This window comes from Brassica rapa, chromosome A02 (assembly GCF_000309985.2).
Source record: "Brassica rapa cultivar Chiifu-401-42 chromosome A02, CAAS_Brap_v3.01, whole genome shotgun sequence".
Lineage (NCBI taxonomy): Eukaryota > Viridiplantae > Streptophyta > Magnoliopsida > Brassicales > Brassicaceae > Brassica > Brassica rapa.
Window position 1 is genome coordinate 14,950,245 of NC_024796.2, and position 23,290 is coordinate 14,973,534.

Here is a 23,290-nt window from a genome sequence, read left to right on the forward strand (position 1 = left end):
GACAACAATTTAATTATTTTTACTATGGGACAACAGAGAAGAGTTTCTATACCTTCTAATATTATAATATACACGGGCTAGCGTATACAGAGCAAATTCTTTTATGTTTGGTTCAGAAGTCACCCACGTGTATGTGGTGGCTTCCACTTTTAGTTTTTCAACCTTTGAATAAATTCAAGTAGGTTTAATCCAGATCATCCTTTTTTTTACTTTTTCAACTACTCCTTTGCACTTACAGTTTGAATAAAAAGATTCAACACCATTGTATATGGTCTTAGTTATTTTACAGATCATTTCATATTAGATCATTGTCCGATCATATAAGACCTGGACAACAAGGTGTTATTAAATATACAAACTACAAATTAAATATGTTCAACGCAAACACACATAAAAATGAGATATTATATTATTAAAATATATTATATTCTTGATAACTTAAAAATTACTTAAAAATAAACTAAATTATTAAAATATTAATATACAAATAAACTAAAGCAATATTTTGTAACGTCAAAATAATAAATGAATAAAAAGTATATTATGTTAATAAAATAGACTTTAGATTTAAAAGACGTATAATTCATGTAAGATACAAAATACAAAATTTGTTATTACAATTAATATTTTACCATTAGATATATTAAAATAATTTTCTAGATCGATATTCAATTGTTAGTTTTCAACTATTGCACGTAAAAAAATATTATTAAGTTTACGTTTTTTTTTTTTGAAAAGGAGATTTTATATTTTAAGTAGATTATTGGAGTACTTTTTATTTACGTGAATTTATTCGAGATGAGATTCCGATTAAACTAAGATAATTTATGTTCTATACATAATTATATTTCTTTTACATAACTCTAAAATCTCGGACTTGATTTTTCATATTTTATTAGTTAATTGTGTTATATATAATAGAAATACTTACTTCAAACTAAAAATATAAAAAAATCAAATTTGAAAATTAGTTATATATAATTTAATATAGAAAAATTCACATACAAATAAAAATGATAAATGTAACAAATTTAAATATATTATCCGCGCGTAGCGCGGAGAAATGATCTAGTTCATCATAATAACAGAGAAATAAGTTATTAAAAAAAAGACTAGTGATTTGGTGCAATGTAGAAAGGGTCTCAGCAGTTAACGTAGATTTTAATTGGTGACTGAGAAGTCTTTACAAAGAAAGATTGTTAAATATTTCAGTTTAGTCCCTGGCACACTAGCTATTGGTTTACTGAACCGGTAAAATAACCGGTTAATTATTTAAAACCGAATTCCCTTTTAATGGAAACAAACAGAAAATAACTACCGAGTTACAGAGTGCCAAATACTTTAGGCACAGACTTCTTCATCACCATTGGTCAACTGAAAAGTCTTTACAAAGAAAGATTGTGAAATAATATTTTAACAGTTGAAGTTGATAGATTAGTGATTTGGTGCAATGTAGAAAGAGTCTCCGCAGTTAATGTGAGACTGCATCAGAGGATTCCATCTATCAAAAATTATCCTCCCACCACGCCCAATCCTCCCCTTGAACCGACTTGGAGGTTGACCAGTGGATGAATCAGGTGCTGGAGGAACGATCCCTGCAGCTGCCAGTTTCTCAGGAACCAGCGGTTTTGTGAACAACATCACCGGTTCATTAGGATCCTAAAGGCAAAAAACCAGTACAGTTGCTTGCTTTAGTGATCAAATTATAGCAAATAGACAGATAGGTGGTGTTGTAAAGGGAAGGTTTTTAACCAGTTTGTGAAGCCAATTGTGATGGGAGGAGTGTCTTCTTCTAACTTCTTGTTTTATGCCTCTGGGTTGAGATCCATTTGTGAAACGAGAGTTAGGGATAACGGGAGGTCTTGTGCGTACATGTGTGCTAGTGTAGTCATCTGAGTCCATCAACTCTTCGTCGCTTGAGCCATATTTGTAAGATGTTGTTGCTGGTTGAAATCCATGCTGAGCATAGCTATCTTCTAACAGCTCTGTTTCATGCTGCAATCTCAAACTCAAATATCAGACAAAGCATCAATAAACAGACAGAGAAAAGGGGTTAAGGAGTAGTAGTAAGTAAGTAAGTACCCTGTATTGGAGTTGCATCCTCTGGAGGCTAACCTCACCATCCATGACATCCCTCTTCTTTTCTTCTCTCTATAGAATTAATAACATCAATTAACAACTTTTGAGGATGCCACCCTTTTGTTAAGATACGAAATGAAAGTTACATACAAGTCATATAACTCTTAAAAATTGTCATAAAGAACACCTTAATGAGAGCCTCCAGAATGGTCTTTGCTTGGTCAAGATTGCGTCTAACCTGTAACAATATAATCCCAGAAGTTAACGCTAAGTGCTCAGGTTTCAGGAAATTAAGACTGGTTCTCGAGCAAGAAAGCCTCTGGTTACCTGTCGAAGCTTTTCAAATGACTGCACATTGTTTTCTCTCCTCTGCATCTATAAGTAGAAAGCCCTTAGCAGTGTTTTTTCTTTCTCTAGTTGTGTTAAATACACAAAGTATTAAGATAACAGCCTACCCTTCTTGTGTGGAGTCTGTGAGCTTTCTCTCTTGGCCTAAACACATTGTAGGGATTCGTGTCATTCACCGGTGGAGGAGGCTATTCGACACAAAGAAGCAAAACTTTAAAACCATTCTAACATGGGACTTGATTGTTTCAACCCTATAAAATGGTACAAACCTGTAAACGCCGCAAGATAGGCTTCTGCCATCTTTTGCGCTAAGTTCACATTAAAAAAAAAAAAGAGAATGAAAACATTTGCATTAGTCTTGTAGCCAAACGTGCTATGGATTTATAACTGGTTTTTGATCTGAAAAGTAACAGTACTCCAATCACAAGGATTATGCATATAATTTAGGAACCCAAAGATTTGTAAAACAAAGTTCATCTCACGCCGTCAAAATTGATTTTTAAAGTTATCATGAACCTATGCAACACAACATATGTATCAAGAAAACTCATAATAACCAAAGGATGCCAGATAAGGCTCAAACCTTGCTTTTCCAGTAGTTGAAGATAGCCTGAAAGACTCCATAATTAATTGACAGTGATTGCAGGGCCTGTGATAAGAAGAAAACAACGCTTCTGTATGAATGTAGGTTCCAAGAACAGAAGATATGATAAGACAATGAAACAAAATAGAAGTAAAGGTATATACCTCAATAGCAGCATCAAGCTGCAAACGCACATGAACCGGAGAGCTAAGGGTAGGTGTGATAACACCAGCTCTTTCCCTCGTTTTGTGATCCAACACCTCTAGCTTAAAAATAATGCTCTCAAGCCTGTAAACATGATACAGTCACTTTTGAGTATATAAAGCCAAGTGATCCATCTAAGATGACAAGAGTACACACTACAGAACACGATAGTCAGATGGGTTAGTTTACATTTCAGGTGAGAGCTCCTTGTTATCCTTATCAAACTCATAAAGCCAGTCATCATCCTCGTTGTCAAGATCATACTCCACAAAATCTCCAAGCTCAGACCGAGCTGCAAAAACATAAACATAGACTTAAATCACCTTCATCGCAAGAATACAAAAAACAAACCAGAGGAGGTTAATGGGTACCTCCTCTTGCACGTAGATAAGAAGCAGGTTGACCAAAGGTAGCTAAGTAATCTCTTTCATATGTATCCACAACAACAAACTGAGGTGTGGGTATCTCTGAAGCCAGCTTCTTGCTTGGCACTGGATGCTGCACCTGTGCTTATACAACATTTTTAACATTACTAACAAATGATTGAAAAAAAACGAGTTTAGAAGAGAAGTTTCAGGAACAGACCTCATTGTCAACATCTACAGAAGAAGCTAGACGCAGGAACTGAGAGTTTCTAGTGGTGGAAGTCGGAGTGTCGTCGTCTTCAAAGTCTTTAAACGATTTCAAAATGGGAAGCTTCTTGTGAATGTCTAGTGGCCGTGGCCGGAAAGAAAGCCTACTCATTTCACCTTCCTCCCCACGAGATAGAGATTAGCTCTATAGAGATTAGCTCCTTTACACGAAGAGACAACGAAACCAATAGGATTGAAGCAATTGGACGAGGATTTTAGGGTTAGGGTTTTTTGAATTGAATCAGGAAGGGACGAGAAAGGGATCAAATTTTCGAATCTCTTGCTCGTCGTTGTATAATCCCAATTTCTAGGGTTTTACTGCCGGGGGGAAATTGCGGCGGTGCTAGAAAAGGAAACTCGTACCCAGACCCAGAAGGTCAACAATCGAAGAAGAGAGGAAAGCGTAAAGGAAATTAAACAAAAACAAAATAAAATGTGGAGGTTCGGTAACAAACATATAAGGAGGGAAAACTTACGGGTTCGATTTCTCCAACTTTTATTTTCCCCAAAACATATTTATAAGGGAAATTATTTCTTACGAACAAAATATTACACTTATTTTCTTCTTTTCGAAACAAAACTTTTTATATGCATCATTATTAGTTTTTTTTTAATTACTATTTTGAAATAATTAATCATATAATAATGTATTTATAATTACATTTTAATTTAGATTAAATGTGTGAAAATATAAAAATATATTATTTGAAAACTGAAACAATATTAACGTCCATTTCTTTTCTTCTGAGTCTTTTTTCAACAAATGAACAGCGATTAATTGTACACATTTTCGTGGGGCCATTTTCATTGTAAGAAATAGCTATGCGACTTTTGTCCGAACCAAAGGGGCCGAACCGAGCCGAACCAAAATTTTCGGTTTTTGGTTCGGTTTCGGTTTTGGGTTTGTTTAGTTTGGTACGATTTTGAAAAGTAATTTGGTTTTTGGTTCGGTTCGGTTTTTCAATTTTCAAAAAAAAAAAAATCGAAAATAAACGAAAATATCCAAAAAAACCGAACCGAATTTAACCAAAAAACGAAAAATATCTGAAATTAACCGAACTAATCAAATTTAACCGAAAATAGCTGATTTTTTTTGGAAAATTGGACCGAAATTAACCGAAAACAAAAAAATGATTATTTCCGGAAATAGTTTTGAAAACCAAAATTAACCGATAACCGAACCGAACCGAAATTTAATTCGGTTAATTTCGGAATAGGTTTTAAAAATTTTGGTTAACCGAAAATTGACGGTTCGGTTCGGTTTGGAAAACCGAAGTCGGGCAGGGCTAGTAAGAAACACACAGCTTCTTTAATTTTTTTTTTACTCGAATAAGTTTTTTTTTTTTGGTCAGTTACTCAAAGAAGTTTACAACACTGAAAAATAAGTAAAGAAACAAAAACTCACAGCTTTCCATATACAGAATCCGGTTTTAAGCTATAGATAGTTTTGAATCAAGTGGATGTCTTCGCCATTGTTTTCTTTCTGGCCTAGCTAGAAAGGGCTCCAGCTTTTTCTACGTTTAGAGAGGTTCACAGAAGAGACCAGAAGCAAAATAGCCTGTTGAAGCCATAGCTCAAAGTCTTCTTCATCATCATCCATCATCTCCACATCTAAATCCCAAGGGAACCTACTTGAGTTTAATCTATATGTTGTCTTTTCTTAACCCAACCATGTTCACATGAAAGTTTGGTCTATGCGTGTTTTGGTCTACACAACATTCCCTTTATTAATAAAACTCAAAACATGTTTATTGTTTACTCAATCATCTCCGCATCAGGTAATTCACGAAATGAGCCTTTAGATATTTACTAAACATCAAAGTTAACTAAATTTTGCAGGCGTTTGAAATGAAAATTTTGAAAATACTGACAATCCCACGTAGCAAAACTGATGAAGCATATTTTAAGATAACATATCCAGTCCAAAGCCACACAACATCCGCCACGTGTCATAACCACAATCACTTATCGCATTTCTATCTCCTCTCATATTACAAGACCACACACAAGCACTTGGCGAGAAACAGAGAGAAGAAATGGCTGCTTCAGTGATGCTATCATCGGTGACGTTGAAACCGGCGGGTTTCACGGTGGAGAAGATGTCAGCGAGAGGATTGCCGTCGCTCACAAGAACTTCATTCAAAATCGTCGCGAGCGGTGTCAAGAAGATCAAGACCGACAAGCCCTTTGGTCCGTTTATAAAATATATACACACCAGACTCTCTACCTTTATACACACGCTACCGTTATGTTATAGCTTATTCCGTTTGATCATTTTTGTCTGTAGGAGTTAACGGCAGCATGGACTTGAGGGACGGCGTCGACGCCTCCGGCAGAAAGGGCAAGGTTAGGGATAAATAACAATTGTCTTTTCCTTACTTCAGATTATTCATTAAAACGATGTCGTGTTGTTCTCAGGGATACGGTGTTTACAAGTTCGTTGACAAGTATGGAGCTAACGTCGATGGATACAGGTGAATATATAAATAATCTCCGTCAATATTCGAGTAATAGCTAGGCAGTGATTGGTTGATTATATACTCTTTTTTTTTTGAAGCACTTTTTTTTTTTGAAACACTTTGATTGATTATGTACTTATTACAGAGAATTAATGTTTAGACAGACGCCTAAAACCGAATTATTGAACGCCGGTTCTATTTAGAACAATTAACACTTGACATGTATGTCATAGGTTGTTGACAAAGTGATGTTTGGGGTTTTACAGTCCTATCTACAACGAGGAGGAGTGGTCACCAGGTGGTGATGTGTACAAGGGAGGAGTCACTGGATTGGCTATTTGGGCGGTAACACTCGCCGGAATTCTCGCCGGAGGAGCTCTTCTTGTGTACAACACAAGTGCTTTGGCTCAGTAAAAAAATCTTCAAAACATCATCATGTTTCTCTATATGTTTTGTGTTTATTGTTTCTCTTCTCTGTACTGCTCTGAACATACACTTTGAATTTTATAAAGAACTCTAGTAGTGTTTGTGTAATATCCATCTGGTGTACAAAAACAAGAAGTTGAATACAGTTTTATAGACTGAACCATTTGGAGTTTTGATACTTGAAAGTGAGAGATGATTAGATGAACATGAGTGTTGTTGATTCGAACATTTTGGTGTAGAACTCAGTCATTGGAACTCGTCAAGAGCGTCTTCTTCTTCTTCATCACGTGAAACCGAGGATGAGCTGCTGCTGCTAAACAAAGGAGTAGATCGATGTACTTCTCCATCTAACATCAACAATCTCACTCTCTGCAAGGAGAAGGAATCAATGCAAAAGAAAAAAGCTTATATCGATATATTGGGGGATGTCAATGGAGGAAGCAAAACCTTCTCAATCTCGTCTTGAAGAGAAGGGTTCTCCCTCAAATGCTGCAGTGCTTTCTCTCTTCCTTGCCCGAGCCTGAAAAGATAGAGAGAGAGAGAGAGACCCAACACAAACACATATCACATCATCTGTATCCAAAATGTTAGAGATTTTTCAATGTTGAATCCATCCAGACCTTTGGTCTTCATAGCTGTACCAAGAACCCTTCTTCACCACAACCTCCATAATCTCAGCACAATCAAGAACACATCCCTACAGGTTTTAGGTTTTAAGTTAAAGACAAAGGAAAAACGTCTTAGGCATTGTCAGTCAGAGACATGATGATGATGCATAATACCAGTTTACTGACTCCTTCCCCAAACATAATCTCAAACTCTGCTTGCTTATACGGTCTCGAAACCTGTAAATAGAAATGGGATAAGGCAACTTCACTTCTACTCGTGATCTGATTCTACATGTTTTGCCTTCAAACTAACCTTGCTCTTCTGCACTCTTACACGAGCCCGAAGACCAATATCTTCATCCCCTTTGCTCTTTAAAATATGAGTAAATGAGTTAACAGTTTCAAAACGAACCAAACCACAATGTTAGATGCTTACAGATTTGATCTTCCCTGCAGAACGAATCTCTAGCCGGACCGACGCAAAGAACTTCAACGCAATTCCTCCGCTAGTCACCTCTGGATTCCCATAGTACACACCAATCTTCATAATAATAAGAGACACACAACGTTACTTCAAGAAGAACACAACAACATAGAAGGTGGAGTGATTGATTAGTGTTATCATTCATTACCTTGTATCTGATTTGGTTTAGGAAAATAAGAGTACAACCAGCTTTAGAGGCGTTTCCTGACATTTTACGAAGAGCTTGACTCATAAGACGAGCTTGTAACCCCATTTGCTGCATCCCAATCTCACCCTAAGCATGAAACAAATTCAATTCAGAAAAAAAGTTAAGAAGTTACACGTGAGAAAGAAAGACATGATGAAATCATACTTCAATCTCGGCACGTGGAGTAAGTGCTGAGACAGAATCAACACATATAAGGTCAACTGCACCAGAACGACACATACGGTCTGCAACTGTGCGAGTAATGAAGAAAGAAAACAAGTTACATGAAGATAAGGTTCAAAACACGAGATTTAAGAATGTTTTTTGGATTTACTTACTTTCTAAAGCCATCTCGCCATTATCTGGCTGACACACTATAAGGTTTTCAACATCAACACCTAGTGCTTTAGAGTATGATGGATCAAAGGCATGCTCTGCATCAACAAGCATCGCATTGCCTCCAAGCTTCTGCACTTCAGCAATTGCATGGAGTGCTAGTGTGGTCTTGCCACTACTTTCTGGTCCATATATCTGATCCGATTATATATAAACCAATTAATCAACTTTTATGAATCAAAACATTGCTCTCAGAAAATGCATATACCTCGACTACTCGACCCTTTGGCAGGCCTCCACCTAAGGCAAGATCAAGCGTCAATACACCACTCGGAAAAGTCTCCCTGCAAACATTACACAATCATTATCTTTTCTAAACAACAACTTCAAATGGTGGACTTAATGTCCAACAAGTATCAAGAAAGACACTATCAACAGAGGGAGGGATTCATTCTCACACTAAAGCTCCACCAGCACTCCCCAACCTTGTTACACTTCCTTTACCAAAAGAACCGTTAATGTCATTCATAGCCGCCTCTAAAGCCTTTTGCTGTTAACCAAAAAAGCTAGTAAGACAAAAGAACTTAAACACAACAAGAGTGGACTCAGAAACAATGCAAGAGACTGCTGAATAAGATAAATGAAAGTCCTTTTTTTTTAACTCAGTAAAACTCTCTGTCTGAATTAATTACCCATGTCCAAAGGTCAGCACTTTCAGACTACAATTGTAATAAAATGTGAATAACCTTCCAAAAGGTTATGACTTTTCAGCTGAAAGAGATAATAATAATAATTCAATGGAGACACAAACCTAATGGGCCTGCTGTTTACACTGAATCTAGAGAGAAAGAGGGAGAAAGAAGTTACACGGTCGAGGAAGCGTGAATCGGAGTCGGGAGAGAAAGAGCCGTTGATTCTGTCATCGAATTCTGAAGAAATGCTCTGTGAGGTTTTCTTCGCGGCGTTAACGGTGACCGGAGAGTAGAAGCGGCGGCGGGAGTAGTAAGAGGAGACATGGAGCGGAGGAGAATAGGAACATGCTTTGAGAGGATTGAACAAAGGATTTAGCTTTAGAGACAACACAACAAGGCATGAAGAATCCATTTTTCTGGGTTAAAGCAGAGAGTCCAAAAGACAGCAGCCGAAGAAGAAGAAGAACTTATATATTTCAAGACTTTAAAAATAGATTAATAGTTCTTAGTTTTCGACAGTTATACAAAATATCGATTTTTAGATGGGTAATCGTCGATAATAACACCTTTTGAGTCAAAAATGGCACTAAAAAAAAGAAGTTACAAAAGTTACATTTATTAAAGGGTAAAATATTTCTAATATCTTTGATTTAAAATTAAATAAATAAACAAAAATAAATAAAAATAAATAAAAATAAATAAAATAAAAATAAAAAAATAAATTTTTTTATAGTTTCAGATTATATGTTTTCAGATTCGAAATTTTTTATAATTTTCTTTTTCAATACTTTTTTCGAATTTTTTTATTTTATTTTTCAAATTTTTTTTTTATAATTCAAAAATACTTTTTGAAACTGTTTTTTAAATTTTTATTTTCAATTTTTTAATATTTATTTTTTATTTTATAAAATTTTAAACCCTAATTCCAAAACTACACCCCTTTTAACTCTAAACCCTAAGTTTGGATTAATTAGTATAAGTGTATATTTACATTTTTAATGAAACATATTTTTGTGACTTTGGACATTGAGTGTTAGTTTGGGAACAAAAACTTTGTTTGGTGCTATCTTAGTATTTTTCTCTTTTTATATCAAAAAAAAATTTAGTTGTTTTTTTAATTAACTTTTATTAATGCATTTTCTGTCGGCTTATTAATGCGTTTTATTGGCAAGTGTCAAGTTTAAAAATATAAGTGACAGAATTTCATTAGAAAATAAATAAACTATTAAAATAATTTATAATATAAGCAAAAATATGTATTTATTTTTAAATATATGTGATGAACTTAAAAAATTAATAAATACAGATGAAATATAATAGTTATAAATTATAGCAAGCATATCAATCAGCAAATGAGAAAGAGCTAAATTTGAGTTTCTTTTTAGACAAAAGATTATAAAAGAAACAAATGACTTGATCTGATCTGATCTGATCTGATCTTCTTAAGCCTTTTGAGATTGGCATTGTTTTTTTGTCAAGAATGAAGAGCAAAGCTCAACACTTTAATCAACTATCTCCTGCATTTTATTGAATCCCTTAATATTTTCCACGACAATGCAAACCCAAAAGTCCAGCATCTTCTTCTAAGCTGCTCTCATCTTTCTCCACTCTCACTCGAGTCTGCCACTGAATGAGTGATGTTATATTCAAATTTTGTGAAGTTAAATCTATTCTTGAAGCAACCAGAAAGGTACTCTAATGGATTTATTGATGAAAAGCTTAGCTATTAAGAGAAATGAATTCATTTTAACTAGCTGTAGATTCATCATTTCACTAGGAGTTGCTTTCAGTAGCAGTCAGGATCCACAGCTGCAATATCCCATAATGATGCAAATCAATAGAGCATTCAAATTGGCTACACCAGATGTAGAAATCATTGAATCCACATGAACTCTACCTCAGAAAGTGATGAGACAAACTATGTACCTTCATGTTATTCCCTTTAAATTCATGTGAAAAAACAAACACTTTTGATCGGTGTCATGTGCATACGGATATATTATCTGCAACCAAAAGGACAACGATTAAACCATGTATGTAGGTCTTGAGTCCATCCTGAAATGGACACAACATCAGAAAAGGAGAGACACGCACACGTTGCACCACTCAATAGTCAGTGTTAATGTATAGTATACATGCAGAGAAAGTAAGTAAAACTAGTGTTTAAAAATCGGTGGTTTAATTTGAATGATTTTTAACGATTTTTATAAATGGTGTCTAGTAGTGTTTGCTTAGGTACTAATCGACTACTGCTTAACAATTTCTTGAATATCGTGTAAAACACAGAACAATCCGTAACTCTAAAGAAACATGCGTGGCCTGACTGTGCAAATACCAGTTGCAATCTTCAAAATCAGAAGAAAAAAAAACTCGAAACGTGATGCCATTTCTTTTAATCAAAGCAATTAACATCTAGTTATGGAGGTAATACTAGAAAGACAAGATCCTACTAAATCAAGAAGAGATGAGAGCAAAACCTAACTTGGCTGAAAAGAAAGCAGTTAATACCTAACTAAGCTAACTGTCAAAACGATTCCTAACAGATCCTATTTTCCTAATTTGGCGCATTTATTATTTATTATTCTGATCCCTTGTATCACGTGATCTTCTATACCACCGATGATTTCATGCTTTACTCTTAACTTCCAAATTTATAAGATAATGATGTTTTTATAGAATTTTTTCATTGCATGTAAGATATAAAAAAATAGTACTAATACTTTTCTGTAATAAAACAAACAAAAGAGTATTAAGGTAACTAAGAAGTTGAATTAATGAAACAAAATCAATCTGATCGAGAGTGACATGCACGCGCCACCAGGCTAGTATATTTACTAGTCTATTTTCTCGAAAAACAAACTCCAAAGCAAACACTCTCTCTGTACTTTAGATCTGGCCGAGACGACGGCGACACTGTTTCCTTGAACGCCGGTGATGGCTTCCACTTGCGTCAACAATGTGACTGTCTCTGCATACGGATGTTTCAACGCTCGGAGCTCTGGATCCGCCGCGTCGTTGGAGATGAAGAAGCTGATTCCTCCGGAGGAAGAGTTCGAGTTCAGAACTGAGGTTCCTGTCGGAATGCTTCCCACCGACGAGCTTTTCTCTAACGGTAAACTCGTGACGACGGCGGTGGTGGAAGTTGAGACGGAGGTTTCCGGCGAGGAGGGTAGCTTGGTTTCTTCTCCCAAGGCGCCACGTAAGTGGAGAGAGCTGTTAGGGATGAAACGGTTCTCTCAAAACAGCAAGGCTGCGGCGTCGTTTAAGCAGTTTTTAAACCGGAGCTCCAAAACGTCGTCGTCTTCTTCTTCTGATGCTTCTTCGTTAATCAGTCTTCCTCTCCTCTCCGACAGCGAATCTCTCTCCGTCTCCTCTTCTTCTTCACGTATGTCCCTCTCTTCTTCTTCCTCCTCCTCCGACACCCCGAGGAGGCTATCGCTCGACGCAGAGAGACTCAACCACCTCGCTAACCAAAACATCACAGCCAACCCGTTCGCTCCCGCTCGGCCGAGGATGAGGTTAGTGAAGCAGCCTCGTGATAGAGAAGAAACATGTAGCGACAGTCCGAGGCTAAACTCGTCGGGGAAGATCGTGTTTCAGAGCCTTGAACGGAGCTCAAGCAGCCCGGGCGGAGGAGGGTATAGAAACAGAGGAGTGGAGAGATCGTACAGTGTAAACCTGAGCGTGGCTCCTGTTCTTAACGTTCCCGTTTGTTCAGTCAGAGGTGGTTCTGTAATATTTAGCCATTTCTTCTCTTCAGCTTCGTCTCAACACAATAAAACAGGGAATGGCTCTAACCACAGAGCGTTGTTGACTCATCATCAGCACGGTGGTATTAGTAGAGGCCGTAACTCAACAGATCGAGTAGCTAGTAGTATTAGTCCATCTACTTTTAGTACTGTGTAGTTTCCTTATTGGGGTTTGAGAGTTAAGAGAGAGTCAAGTTGACGCGTTAAGCTAAAGGAATAAATGCGCGTGGGATATAAGGAAACAGATGCTCAGTAACTGTATCTACGCTCTCCTCACGTTGAAGCTTACTTAAGCTGTCTCTTTCATCTGCCATTTTTTCTAAAAAAAAATTCTAGATATTAATATCTTGTCGTTTTATTAGTTTCGGAAATGATGCAGTTTTTCAGAGACTTTTTTCGCACTTTTGTGGTTTATTTATTTGTTTTTTTTTGTATGATGTTTATTGATTTGTTAAAATTAAAGAAGGTTCGTTAAAACTATGATGTAGGTGCTAACTATGTTGGATAATAAAAGTAGATGTTGAGCCAAAAAAAAAAAAGTTCGTTTTAACAAGTATCAATGGTGTGTGTCTATTGGTCACTATTTTGGTGTTTTGAGTACTATAATGCTGAGCCAAAGACACTCCGCCCACATGTTATAATATGTCAGTATATCTCGAACCATGGTACGTGAAAGGTACCAAAGTGCGGAAAGATTACATAGACTATCAAGTCTAGGAAAAAAGAGATAAAAATTGCACCAGCAAGAGATTTTTATAAGTACAATACTCTAAGCATCTATCACATGTCTCTATCCTCTGTACTGTAGGCTTTGTTCTCTTTCTCCATTCACTATCAACAACCCCCCCCCCCCCCCCCCAGCTAGCAGTATTTGGGGTATATAGTTATAGTCAAAGCAAAAAAAGTGAATACAACTGTCTTGAAAGTTACATCTACGATGATAGTAGAGTATGCTAAGTTACAAACTCATGATTTGTAAAGCGAGGCTTTAAAGTGAAAAGAAAGTAAACTAGATTATGATTTTTTTTTTTCTGATGGAAACTTGATTTGTGAGTTTAAGACAAACCTTTGGCATAGTTCCCCAAATGCCAAATGGATTTAGGTTTGTGTGTAGAGACACTGTGTGTGTATGTATGGGCCACAGACGGACCATTTAGATTTCTGGCAAGAGGCTCGGTCCTCTATGTAGACTATGTTCATTAAACCCTCACAAATTACACCCACCAGCATAATCGATATGTAAATAGTTACATATACATTCAAATATACAAAGAACATGATCGTTACAATAAACTAGTTCAGTGATTAGCCAAAGAAAAAGTTTGTTGCCAAGAGGACTGTCAATTAAAAGTCTGTAAGCTAGCTTGTAGTGTGTAACAGCAGAGACTAGAGACACCACTGCCTAAAAGAAAGCCTACGAGATCCAATTATGTAGGATTAAACCACGTGAGCAGCACAGAAGACACGTGACTCTCTGTTAAGACACAAGTTATATACTAGGGGGCACTTCATCCTCCAATCGATTTTGTCATTCACCCACGGGCCGACATATTCTTTCAATTTTGAAATTCTGTTTTGCATGATTGCTTTTGATGGACCATGGTTAGATCAGACTTAGTGTTTTCAACAAATATATAATTATTATTTTTCACTTATTGTAAAAAAACAAATAAATAAAATGAAAATTTGGGAGAGCTTGTTTGGGTATCTATTCTATTCTATCTCATCATCGAGTAGTAGTAGGAAGCTATTAGCTATCCATGAAGCTATATGTATGTATACATATTACGCATATTGTGCTCCACTGCTAGTTGTTCTCCTAAAAATGTAAAAGCAGAAGGTTAATTTTCTTAAACTTAGTAAATGTCTTTCTTATCTTCAGTGAATTAAGAGAAACCTTGAAGGAATACCAGTCTTGTGTGCATAAACAGAAATAGTATTATTACTCATACTGAAAAAATAGTATTATTACTCACTAGGGGCGGCCCGCCCTACGGGCGGGATGGTATACTTTTATTGTGTTTGTGTTATATTGATATTTGTAAGAAAAATATATATACTCTAAATTTGAATGATGACATGCGGAACAATTACGAAACAGCTGTGTTGCGGTTCTAATAATAATAAAAATACAAATACATAAGTATATATAAGGATTTTCGTTATTATTCACGGTAGTATAGTATAGTCGGTCACCATTTAGAGTCATTTATTATTCACGGTAGTACGGTGCAGTCGGTCACCATTTGGAACCATAAAATCGGTTGATCGTCATAGATAATCAATCAGCTGATTATATTTTACTAAATTTTTGTGGCTTTACAAATTTTAACCACTCGCCTAATACGGTAATGAATGTGTCATTTTAAGTATTGTGTTTTGTGTTTTAAATTGTCCTCACGACCCTTGTTGAATTTCTTCGTTTTCTTTTTGTCACAACCTTTGTTGAATTTCTATCCGATCGAATCCAACATTGGTTTACCGATCTCTAATTCTCTTATGCCTAACATGATAATGTTATAAAAGTAAATAGATTTTGTGGTTCACCTCCCATGTCGAACAGACGTTCACATTCATTGATAATAAGGGTGACAGTGAAGCTTTGACGGCTTGAGGTGAAACCGTGAAATCATACGTGGTTAACTTGACATGGAAAGTGTACGTTTTCCCTTGCGTGCCTATAACAAACGGAGAACATAATATGGAAAGTGTACGTTTGTGTATGGAAAGCTACATCCTCTCATATTATAAGGTTTTTATGTTTACGTGTGATGTATGTAACTATGTAATTGTATATTTTGTTTCAGTGACTTTTATTTAAGCTTTTGCAAGAATAGTGTTTATTATTTTTATGTTTTAAATAATGTTAGGGCATGCAATAATTATTCCAATTGACATGTATTATTTTATTTTATATATGTGTGTTATGTCTTCTTTTTTTATATTTCATTTTTCTATTATTATTTTGAATTAACATTTTCATTATAAAATGAAAATGTGGTGTCATGTATTTTTGAATTAGTATAGATTTTATTATTATTCTTCACTATTTTGCAAGAATAGTGTATATTTTTCTGATTTTAAATATGTGTATTATGTATTTTTTTTATATTTCATTTTTCTATTATTATTTTGAATTAACATTTTCATTATAAAATAAAAACGTGGGGTCGTGTATTTTTTGAATTAGTATAGATTGTATTATTAATCTTTCCTATTTTCACTTTCAGGAAGAAAAATTGAAAAAACTATAAAAATTCAAATTAAAAAACATATAGTCAGAAACTATAAATTTTTATTTTATTTATGTATTTCTTTTTATTTTTATTATCTTTTATATATATATATATATATATACATAAAGTAATGGCTAGAAGAGGTTTTTGCTTCTTTATTAAAATATATTTTGGTTATTTTCCTTGTTGAACACTCTTTGTGTGACAAAAATTTAAAATAGTTGTTTGAAAACTTTGCCCATTAATTTTTTATATAGTGGATTACTTAAACATTAGTCATCTGATTAATTTATTTGTTGTTACCCATTATTGTTTCTTATCCCGATATGTGAACTACCATTTGATTGAAGCTTTTTCTTTAAACCTTTCTAAATCTTTATATTCGTATTATGTAATGCCCATTTAAAACAAATCAGACCTTTAGGATCAGGCCTGCTCAAAGTTTATCATCTTTTATTGCAGTAAGCAATAACTCTGTTTTTTGTTGCAGTGAAGTTTAAAACTTTTTTGTATGTTTTGTTTATGCAACTATTCGTACAACTTTTTTATAATCTATTAGAGCTAAACGTGTGACAGTTCTGGAAAAGAATCTTGAGAAATTAGGTGTGGAGAAACTTTTTTTTTTTTTGTCACCGTGGAGAAACTTACTAAAGATGTTTAGAGTATGCAATGAAATGTTTTAGAAGCCAAATGTGAATATATCCATTTGTTTTATAAAAAAAACCTTTATAGATCCATTACTTGTTCTTTCTTTTACACGCATTTACTTTTGTTGTTGCCTGCCCTGTGTGATCTGGAAAACTCTTATTTGCCGTGTAAAGAAAATCTGCAACCATATACTCGACGGTTTAAAGTAACTAAGGACCAAAAATTTTGGTGAAGTTACTGTAAATAGTTTCAAGGAGGCTATATTTTAAGGTAAGAGATCACGGCGACACAGTTTGCCTTGTTACTTGTTAGATATGTATGGAATAATGAGTGATTCAACCCGAGGTAATGTTTTCTTTCTCACCGAATGTTTGTTTTGTTAGACATAAATTTTTCAAATCTGTATGTAACTATGTATAGAAACTGAAGGCTCTACGATATCAATTAACTGAACAAAATTTATAAATAAAATCCCAATGTATATCTACCAAAGTCACCAATCATGTCATTGCAACTCATTAGTAATAAGTAGGTGATACATATCGTTCACCACTGTTGTTGACATTTTTAACGTGTAGACATAGATTATGATGCAGACAGATGAAAAAATGCAGGAAATGAAACACTAACCTCTGCATCATCGTGTTATACTCTAGCTTTCTCTGTTGTTTGGAGGCCTTCGAAACTGAGCAACATCCTCATGAGAAGTTATCTAGTCATGTCAGACTCCTCCACATGAACTTTCACCCCTTAATGTACAGAAACTTTGAAAGCATGAACCTAATTTTGTAAAAAAAAAAATCAACATAAACACAATCCTTCATTCCCTTTTCTGCACCAAAAAAAAAATTCCAGCTCTTATAAACTCACCCTGTCTGAGAGCCTATCAACCACCCTTGTACCATTGAACTGCAACGATTGCCTGTTCTATCTCTTGTCTCACTCTCCGTCGCTTGTTCCATGGCTGTCCATCTCGCTCTCTCCGTCACTTGCTCCATCAGCTCAACGCCGCTTGTTCCATCGCTCTCCGCCCTTGCTCTGTCGCTCTTCGCCACTTGCTTCCTTTCTCTCCTCCACTTACTCCGTCTCCGCTTGCTCCGTCGCCCTCCATCTCGCTCTAGTGACATGCCACGTTAAAGACGACTGTGAGAAAAATATCAGTGAAGAACAATTGCAAGATCTGAGAAAAGGGCTTACTACGATTTTGTTTTAAGAACGATCTTGATTCTGGGTAAGTCTCAGTTCTTCATCTTCCTCGGTTTCAGATTTTGTGTCTAAATATTCTTGTAGGATCCTTGTTTGAAGTCGAACATCAGAGACCATTAATTAGAAGCTTGAACTGAGGAATTTTTATAGAACATTTTTTATAATTGGAAGATGTATTCATTGATAAATCGTGGAAGGAATGGAGAGCTTTGGTTAATGTGTGTGTTAATGACGACGATTGGGTTCAGCTTTATTCCGTTTCGGCAAAAAGTAACGCCTCAACTTTTTCTCGCAGGTAGATGAACAGATGAAGAACTTTGACGGCAAAAAGTGTAGACGGAAGCGTCCTTTTTTTCAGGTAAGATTTTCTGTCTACAAATGGGTCAAAGCCCATCATAAGAGAAATAAATGAAACGGTGCGTTTGCTTCTCTGGACAGATGGCAGCTTCTGAATAAACGACTTTGTGACCTGTAATCCTATGTGGCATCACAGGAGAGAAGCAACATCTTTTTATATAATTAGATACCGAAAAAATGAACTACTCTGCCACAAGAGATGTGACCTTACATTACACAAGCTGGATCATTCTTCTGTTTTATCGGAGTAGACTTTGAAACTCCTAGACCATGCTGTTTCAGAAGAAGTATATTTATATATATATATATATATACATATATATACACACACACTTTTAGAACTGAAGCAACAATGAATATGATTCTGATTCCTGAATGTTCTTTTGTCAATCAATATACAATCACAAGTTTACTACTTACAATTGGGCTTTTATCCCATTTCTATGAAGACTTCTTGCATATTCTCTCATATACTTAAGAAGAAGTTGCTTTCTTTGGCTGTCTTCACCATCTTCCTTGGGATCAGCTGTACAGACACCAAAGGGTCAAGCTTGATCAGAATTCAGAGTGTTGATATTTTAGGAGAGTGAGGAAAGATTTATGGAGCAAACCTGCAAAACACAAACAAGCAAGCAAATAAACAAGGAAACTATTTTAGAGAACCATGAAAATACGAGAGGGGAAATTGTCTATTGCAAGATTGATTAGGAATGACTTAAGTGATATTCTTTTTTTTTTTTTTTTTTGATCAAGACTTAAGTGATATCATAAGTGTAAAAAGACAAATAAAACATCACGATCTCTAACAATGAAATCAATGACAGGACGTATGTTCTATTTGTTTACACAATATGAATTTACACCAAAGTGTCCCGTTATCAATCCAGTAATATATAATCTCCCCAAAAGAAAAAAAAATTAAAAACGTTACAAGAAAAAGAGACAACGCAAAGAGACTAATGAAAATGATTTTTTTGATTATATACCACAGGAAATCACTCACGGCTGAGAAACCGTATCTAGACTATGTTCGTGCCGTGAGAAACCGTATCTAGACTATGTTCGTGTCTCTCGGACGATCAAACCATGATTGTACGTGCTTGAGAGTTGAGACACCGTGAATATGTTCACCTGCAAAGCGAAACATCAAGAAGAGAAGAAAAACAAAAATATACTATAAAATAGGCACAAAGTATCGCACGCTTTACAAACAATTAAGGAAAGAAACCTAGAGAGATACATTAAAAGACAAAAGCTATATGGAGACAAAGCATGAACTGTAACTCTGTAATTGCTATTCTTTAGTTCTCTAATAATCGATCAGTGTCATAAAAATGTAACATCCTCAATTGTGATATATGAAAAAGGCTTAAGAGAATTGATTTGGTTATCTATATCACCAAAGTTGACTTGGAAAAAAGTCGAGTGGTGATTGAAGGGTCAGTAAACAATGATTTCGAGCCTTTGGAAAATTAACAGACCGACCGTCAGACAGAATGGGGCATGAGTATATGAAACGTCTCTAACCCTAATTAGTGACTACGCAAAGAAATGGCAATGGAGTTCATCGGACGTCCGAGTTCGTCTCCCCTCTTCGTTCTTCAATATCAAAACTCAAATCTGTTTCTCCTACCGGGCATCCTCATTAATGAATTTCTCCGTTAAAGTCTCATGGACTCCTCTCGAGTGCTGCTTCTCACGCTGTCTAGGACCTGTCTTGATGCCACTGCGCCTCCAACTACTCTGCATGTGTCTCCTCCTTTGTTTACCACACCTGAAATCCATATCCCGTCTCTTCAATCTGATTCTGACCAACTTATTCATCCCCATGAACTCGATTCCAAAGTGATGATGACCTCTGCTTAAGAGGTCTGTGAAGAAGATGATACGAAGTATATGAATCTACAGACAATTTTCGTGATGATGAAGAAGGCTTATAAAGAATGGTTTGTCATTTTTTTTATAAAAAAAATCGGCTATGATGTGTGTTTGGTTTTTAATGGGTTTTGATAACGAAAAGTATGATGAGAGTGAAGATTTAATTGTACAAGGACCTGTGTTTGTAGTTCATGTTTCAAGACCAGCTGAAGTTGAACAGACGTGGAAGGATCTTCCTATAATTATGATGGAGCAGGAGATCATGGAGACTATCAATTATCATCCCACCGACCGGTTGTGGTAAAACCACTCAAGTTCCTCAGGTCTGGTTTTGCTCATGTCTGAGTGTTTTGTTTTCAATGCTTAATCTAATCCTGTTTATGAATCTTTCAGTTTAATTCCTTTATGAAGCGGGTTTTGGCTCAAAACAATTCAGTTCTTGAAGTGTGGTTATCGGTATTACACAGCCACGTCGTGTGGCTGTCCTCGCCACTGCCAAGAGGGTGGCTCATGAGCTTGGTGTTCGTCTCGGTCAAGAAGTTGGTTTCCAAGTTAAGTACGGTAAAAAACTTGGCTAGAATTCATCTATCAAGTTTTATGACCGATGGGATTTTGTAGTTTCTTTTTTTTTTTTCATCTCAAATGTATGTAAGATCGGGTATTTTGTATGAAGTTTCTTTTTGTTGCAGAATGATCTCTCACTGAGGCTTTACTCTGTGATCATTCTTGATGAAGCTCATGAAAGAATCTTGAAAACAGACATACATTCTAATTGGGATGCTCACTCGAGCCATCAAAATCAGAGAGGAACTCTACAAGGATCAGTTTTTTATCAAAAAAAAAACTCTACAAGGATCAGTTGCAAAAAAAAAAAAAAAAAAAAAACTCTACAAGGATCAACGAAGTTTCTACAATCTGGAAGCACAATAGCATCAGAAAACAAAATCATCTTGCCGCTTACACTTATATTGATGAGTGCAAATTTACGAGTAGAAGACTTTGTATCGGGGAAAAGTTTGTTCCCTAAGCCATCTCGGGTAATAGAGGTTCCCCAATAGACAGTACTCTGTAACTATACATTTCTCCAAGAGGTCTTGCAAGAAGCGTAATAACATCTGTCTTCTAATTGTGCTAGGAGATGTCCTGTAATGCCACCTTCTGGTGGTTAGTTTCATTTAATTTTCTATTTTATCGTCGTTTTTGCTTTAGTCTGAGTAGATAGCATTATGTTCTCAGACCTGCTCTACTCCGAGTGTGTCCCTTGTGAGGGTTGTACTCTCGGATTCTTCCCTTTAAAGTTATTCAAAAGAGGACTGGCGAGGTTAATTATATCGGTGAAGCTTACAAGAAATTGATGTGATTCACAAAAAAATACCATGAGGAATATTACCGATACAGTATAGATAATCGGTGTCACACGTGCTATGATTATAGCCAAATGACAGAATTCATTTTTATTCTGTAAGCAACTGATGTAACCTAATGTTGTCGTATCTCTATTTCCATTATCAGAATTAATAAAAAATCTCACGGATTCTCTTTTTCCACCACACCAAAATGTTAATATTTTGAAAAGTAAAAAAATTGTCAGCTTTTTTTTGTCAGCCGTAAAATTTTATAAAGCCTCCTATACATTAAAAGAGAAGTCAATTTAGTAATTTCTGCTGACATGACATTAATATAGAGCTTCTCAAAAAAAATTGTTATAATTCCATTGGTCGATTTTTTTGAATTTTATTTTTTATTTATTTTAATCAATCGCTGTAGACAAGCCCAAAACTATTGTCGATTTCGTTAAGCCCATATATAGCTAGACAATAATAATTATCGATTTAGTTTAGCCTTGGGTACCCGTTCGGGTTTGGGTCGAGTATTTCGGATTTTCGGGTATTTTGGTATAGAGGTGTAGAACCCGTTCGGGTATTTCTGTACTTCGGGTCGGGTTCGGGTATTTTAGTTCGGATTCGGTTATTTTGGATTGGGTTCGGATATTTAGATTTTGAAAAAAAAAAATTAAAATTTTCATTTCTCAAGTTTCTTATATTTAAAAATATAACTTTCAGTTAACTAATTTTTTATTTTTAATAGATTGAATGGTTAATAGATTTGGACATAACATTTTAAAACTAAAAAGGCATTAATTTAGTTATTTTTTTTAAATTTTGGATGTAATTTTTTGTTAATTTTTGAAATAAAAAACTTGACATGCATTTTAAGTGAGTAGCAAATCATTTTTTCCCTAATTGTATGTATATCATATGAACTTAAAGTAAGTATAATATCAATATAAATATTTTATATAAAATGAGAGATGTAAATTAGAAATATAAGGTTAATTATACATATGTTCGGTTATCTTCGGATATCCATTCGGGTTCGGGTATTATCCGTTCGGGTTCGGGTATCCAATCTTTCCTTATTCAATACCCGTTCGGGTATTTTGCTACTTCGATTCGGATTTCAGTTCGGGTTTTTCGGATCGGGTTCGGGTGCCACTTTGGATATCGGGTAAAGTGCCCACCCCTGCTAATTAGGTTGTTTGTTTTTAATAACTTACCTTTCTAATATGAATTACTTGCGCAAGTTGAAATCATTAAATATGCAAATAACTTATTGACACAATTTGTTTTTAATAACTTACCTTTCTAATATGGATTACTTGCGCAAGTTGAAATCATTAAATATGCAAATCACTTATTCACAATATGGATTACTTTCGCAAGTTGAAATCATTAAATTTTATCGATTTAGTTTACCCTTGGGCAAGATTTAGAATTTAGACAAATATTAAAAACTTTCCTTATTATTCAAACGATAAACTTGCGCATGTTGATATCATATTTATTACATTGCTTACAAAATATTTTAATATTTCTAATTAGGTTGTTTGTTTTTAATAACTTACTTTTTTAATATGATTACTTGCGCAAGTTAAAATCATATCATATTCAAATCATTTTTTGACAATACACATTTAATATCTTTCTTTAAACGATTTCATTATTTATTGTGCAAAATATTGTGCGTCATTAATATGAAAAATAAATCGACTGTATATATATATGAGACACCCAAAGTCTTAAAATACAAACATTCTCTTTTCATTCTTCAAAGTATTATTCACAAATCTCTCATCTCATACTATTAAGGTATTACGACGATCCTGCTTGTGTGTCAA

General features: G+C 35.1%; 4 protein-coding genes and 2 long non-coding RNA genes across 7 annotated transcripts; 4 read left to right on the top strand and 2 right to left on the bottom strand.

The window, feature by feature from the left end:
* Positions 1–1,239: 1,239 nt before the first annotated feature.
* On the bottom strand, positions 1,240–5,532 carry LOC103853160. 2 transcript variants are annotated; one of them, XM_009130085.3, is made up of 12 exons: positions 3,800–5,532; positions 3,586–3,718; positions 3,404–3,506; positions 3,175–3,298; positions 3,011–3,076; positions 2,697–2,735; positions 2,535–2,615; positions 2,407–2,448; positions 2,267–2,317; positions 2,083–2,151; positions 1,753–1,995; positions 1,240–1,659 (listed from the first exon to the last, which is right to left on the bottom strand). In XM_009130085.3, the coding sequence occupies exons 1-12, from the start codon at positions 3,956–3,958 to the stop codon at positions 1,435–1,437; spliced, it is 1,335 nt and encodes a 444-aa protein (XP_009128333.1). In that variant the 5' UTR covers positions 3,959–5,532; the 3' UTR covers positions 1,240–1,434. The 2 variants fall into 2 exon arrangements, with proteins under 2 accessions (XP_009128333.1, XP_009128332.1); XM_009130084.3 differs by having other exon boundaries at positions 2,407–2,454.
* A 245-nt stretch (positions 5,533–5,777) lies between these two features.
* On the top strand, positions 5,778–6,900 carry LOC103853163 (photosystem II 10 kDa polypeptide, chloroplastic-like). The gene is made up of 4 exons (XM_009130087.3): positions 5,778–6,036; positions 6,134–6,192; positions 6,265–6,320; positions 6,572–6,900. The coding sequence occupies exons 1-4, from the start codon at positions 5,883–5,885 to the stop codon at positions 6,717–6,719; spliced, it is 417 nt and encodes a 138-aa protein (XP_009128335.2). The 5' UTR covers positions 5,778–5,882; the 3' UTR covers positions 6,720–6,900.
* On the bottom strand, positions 6,808–9,713 carry LOC103853162 (DNA repair protein recA homolog 1, chloroplastic). The gene is made up of 12 exons (XM_009130086.3): positions 9,214–9,713; positions 8,805–8,896; positions 8,615–8,690; positions 8,349–8,541; positions 8,176–8,261; positions 7,972–8,097; positions 7,776–7,880; positions 7,653–7,709; positions 7,514–7,576; positions 7,352–7,428; positions 7,179–7,251; positions 6,808–7,100 (listed from the first exon to the last, which is right to left on the bottom strand). Exons 1-12 carry the CDS (start codon positions 9,448–9,450, stop codon positions 6,978–6,980), a joined length of 1,308 nt encoding a protein of 435 aa, XP_009128334.1. The 5' UTR covers positions 9,451–9,713; the 3' UTR covers positions 6,808–6,977.
* An 829-nt stretch (positions 9,714–10,542) lies between these two features.
* LOC103853164 (putative protein TPRXL) lies at positions 10,543–13,326 on the top strand. The gene has a single exon (XM_009130088.3). The coding sequence runs from the start codon at positions 11,973–11,975 to the stop codon at positions 12,942–12,944; it is 972 nt and encodes a 323-aa protein (XP_009128336.1). The 5' UTR covers positions 10,543–11,972; the 3' UTR covers positions 12,945–13,326.
* Positions 13,327–16,172: 2,846 nt separating this feature from the next.
* On the top strand, positions 16,173–19,426 carry LOC117131751. The gene is made up of 2 exons (XR_004455084.1): positions 16,173–17,902; positions 18,173–19,426. It is a non-coding gene; the product is annotated as an uncharacterized LOC117131751 (long non-coding RNA).
* A 754-nt stretch (positions 19,427–20,180) lies between these two features.
* Positions 20,181–20,997, top strand: LOC117131749. The gene is made up of 2 exons (XR_004455076.1): positions 20,181–20,435; positions 20,580–20,997. It is a non-coding gene; the product is annotated as an uncharacterized LOC117131749 (long non-coding RNA).
* The last annotated feature ends 2,293 nt before the right edge of the window (positions 20,998–23,290 follow it).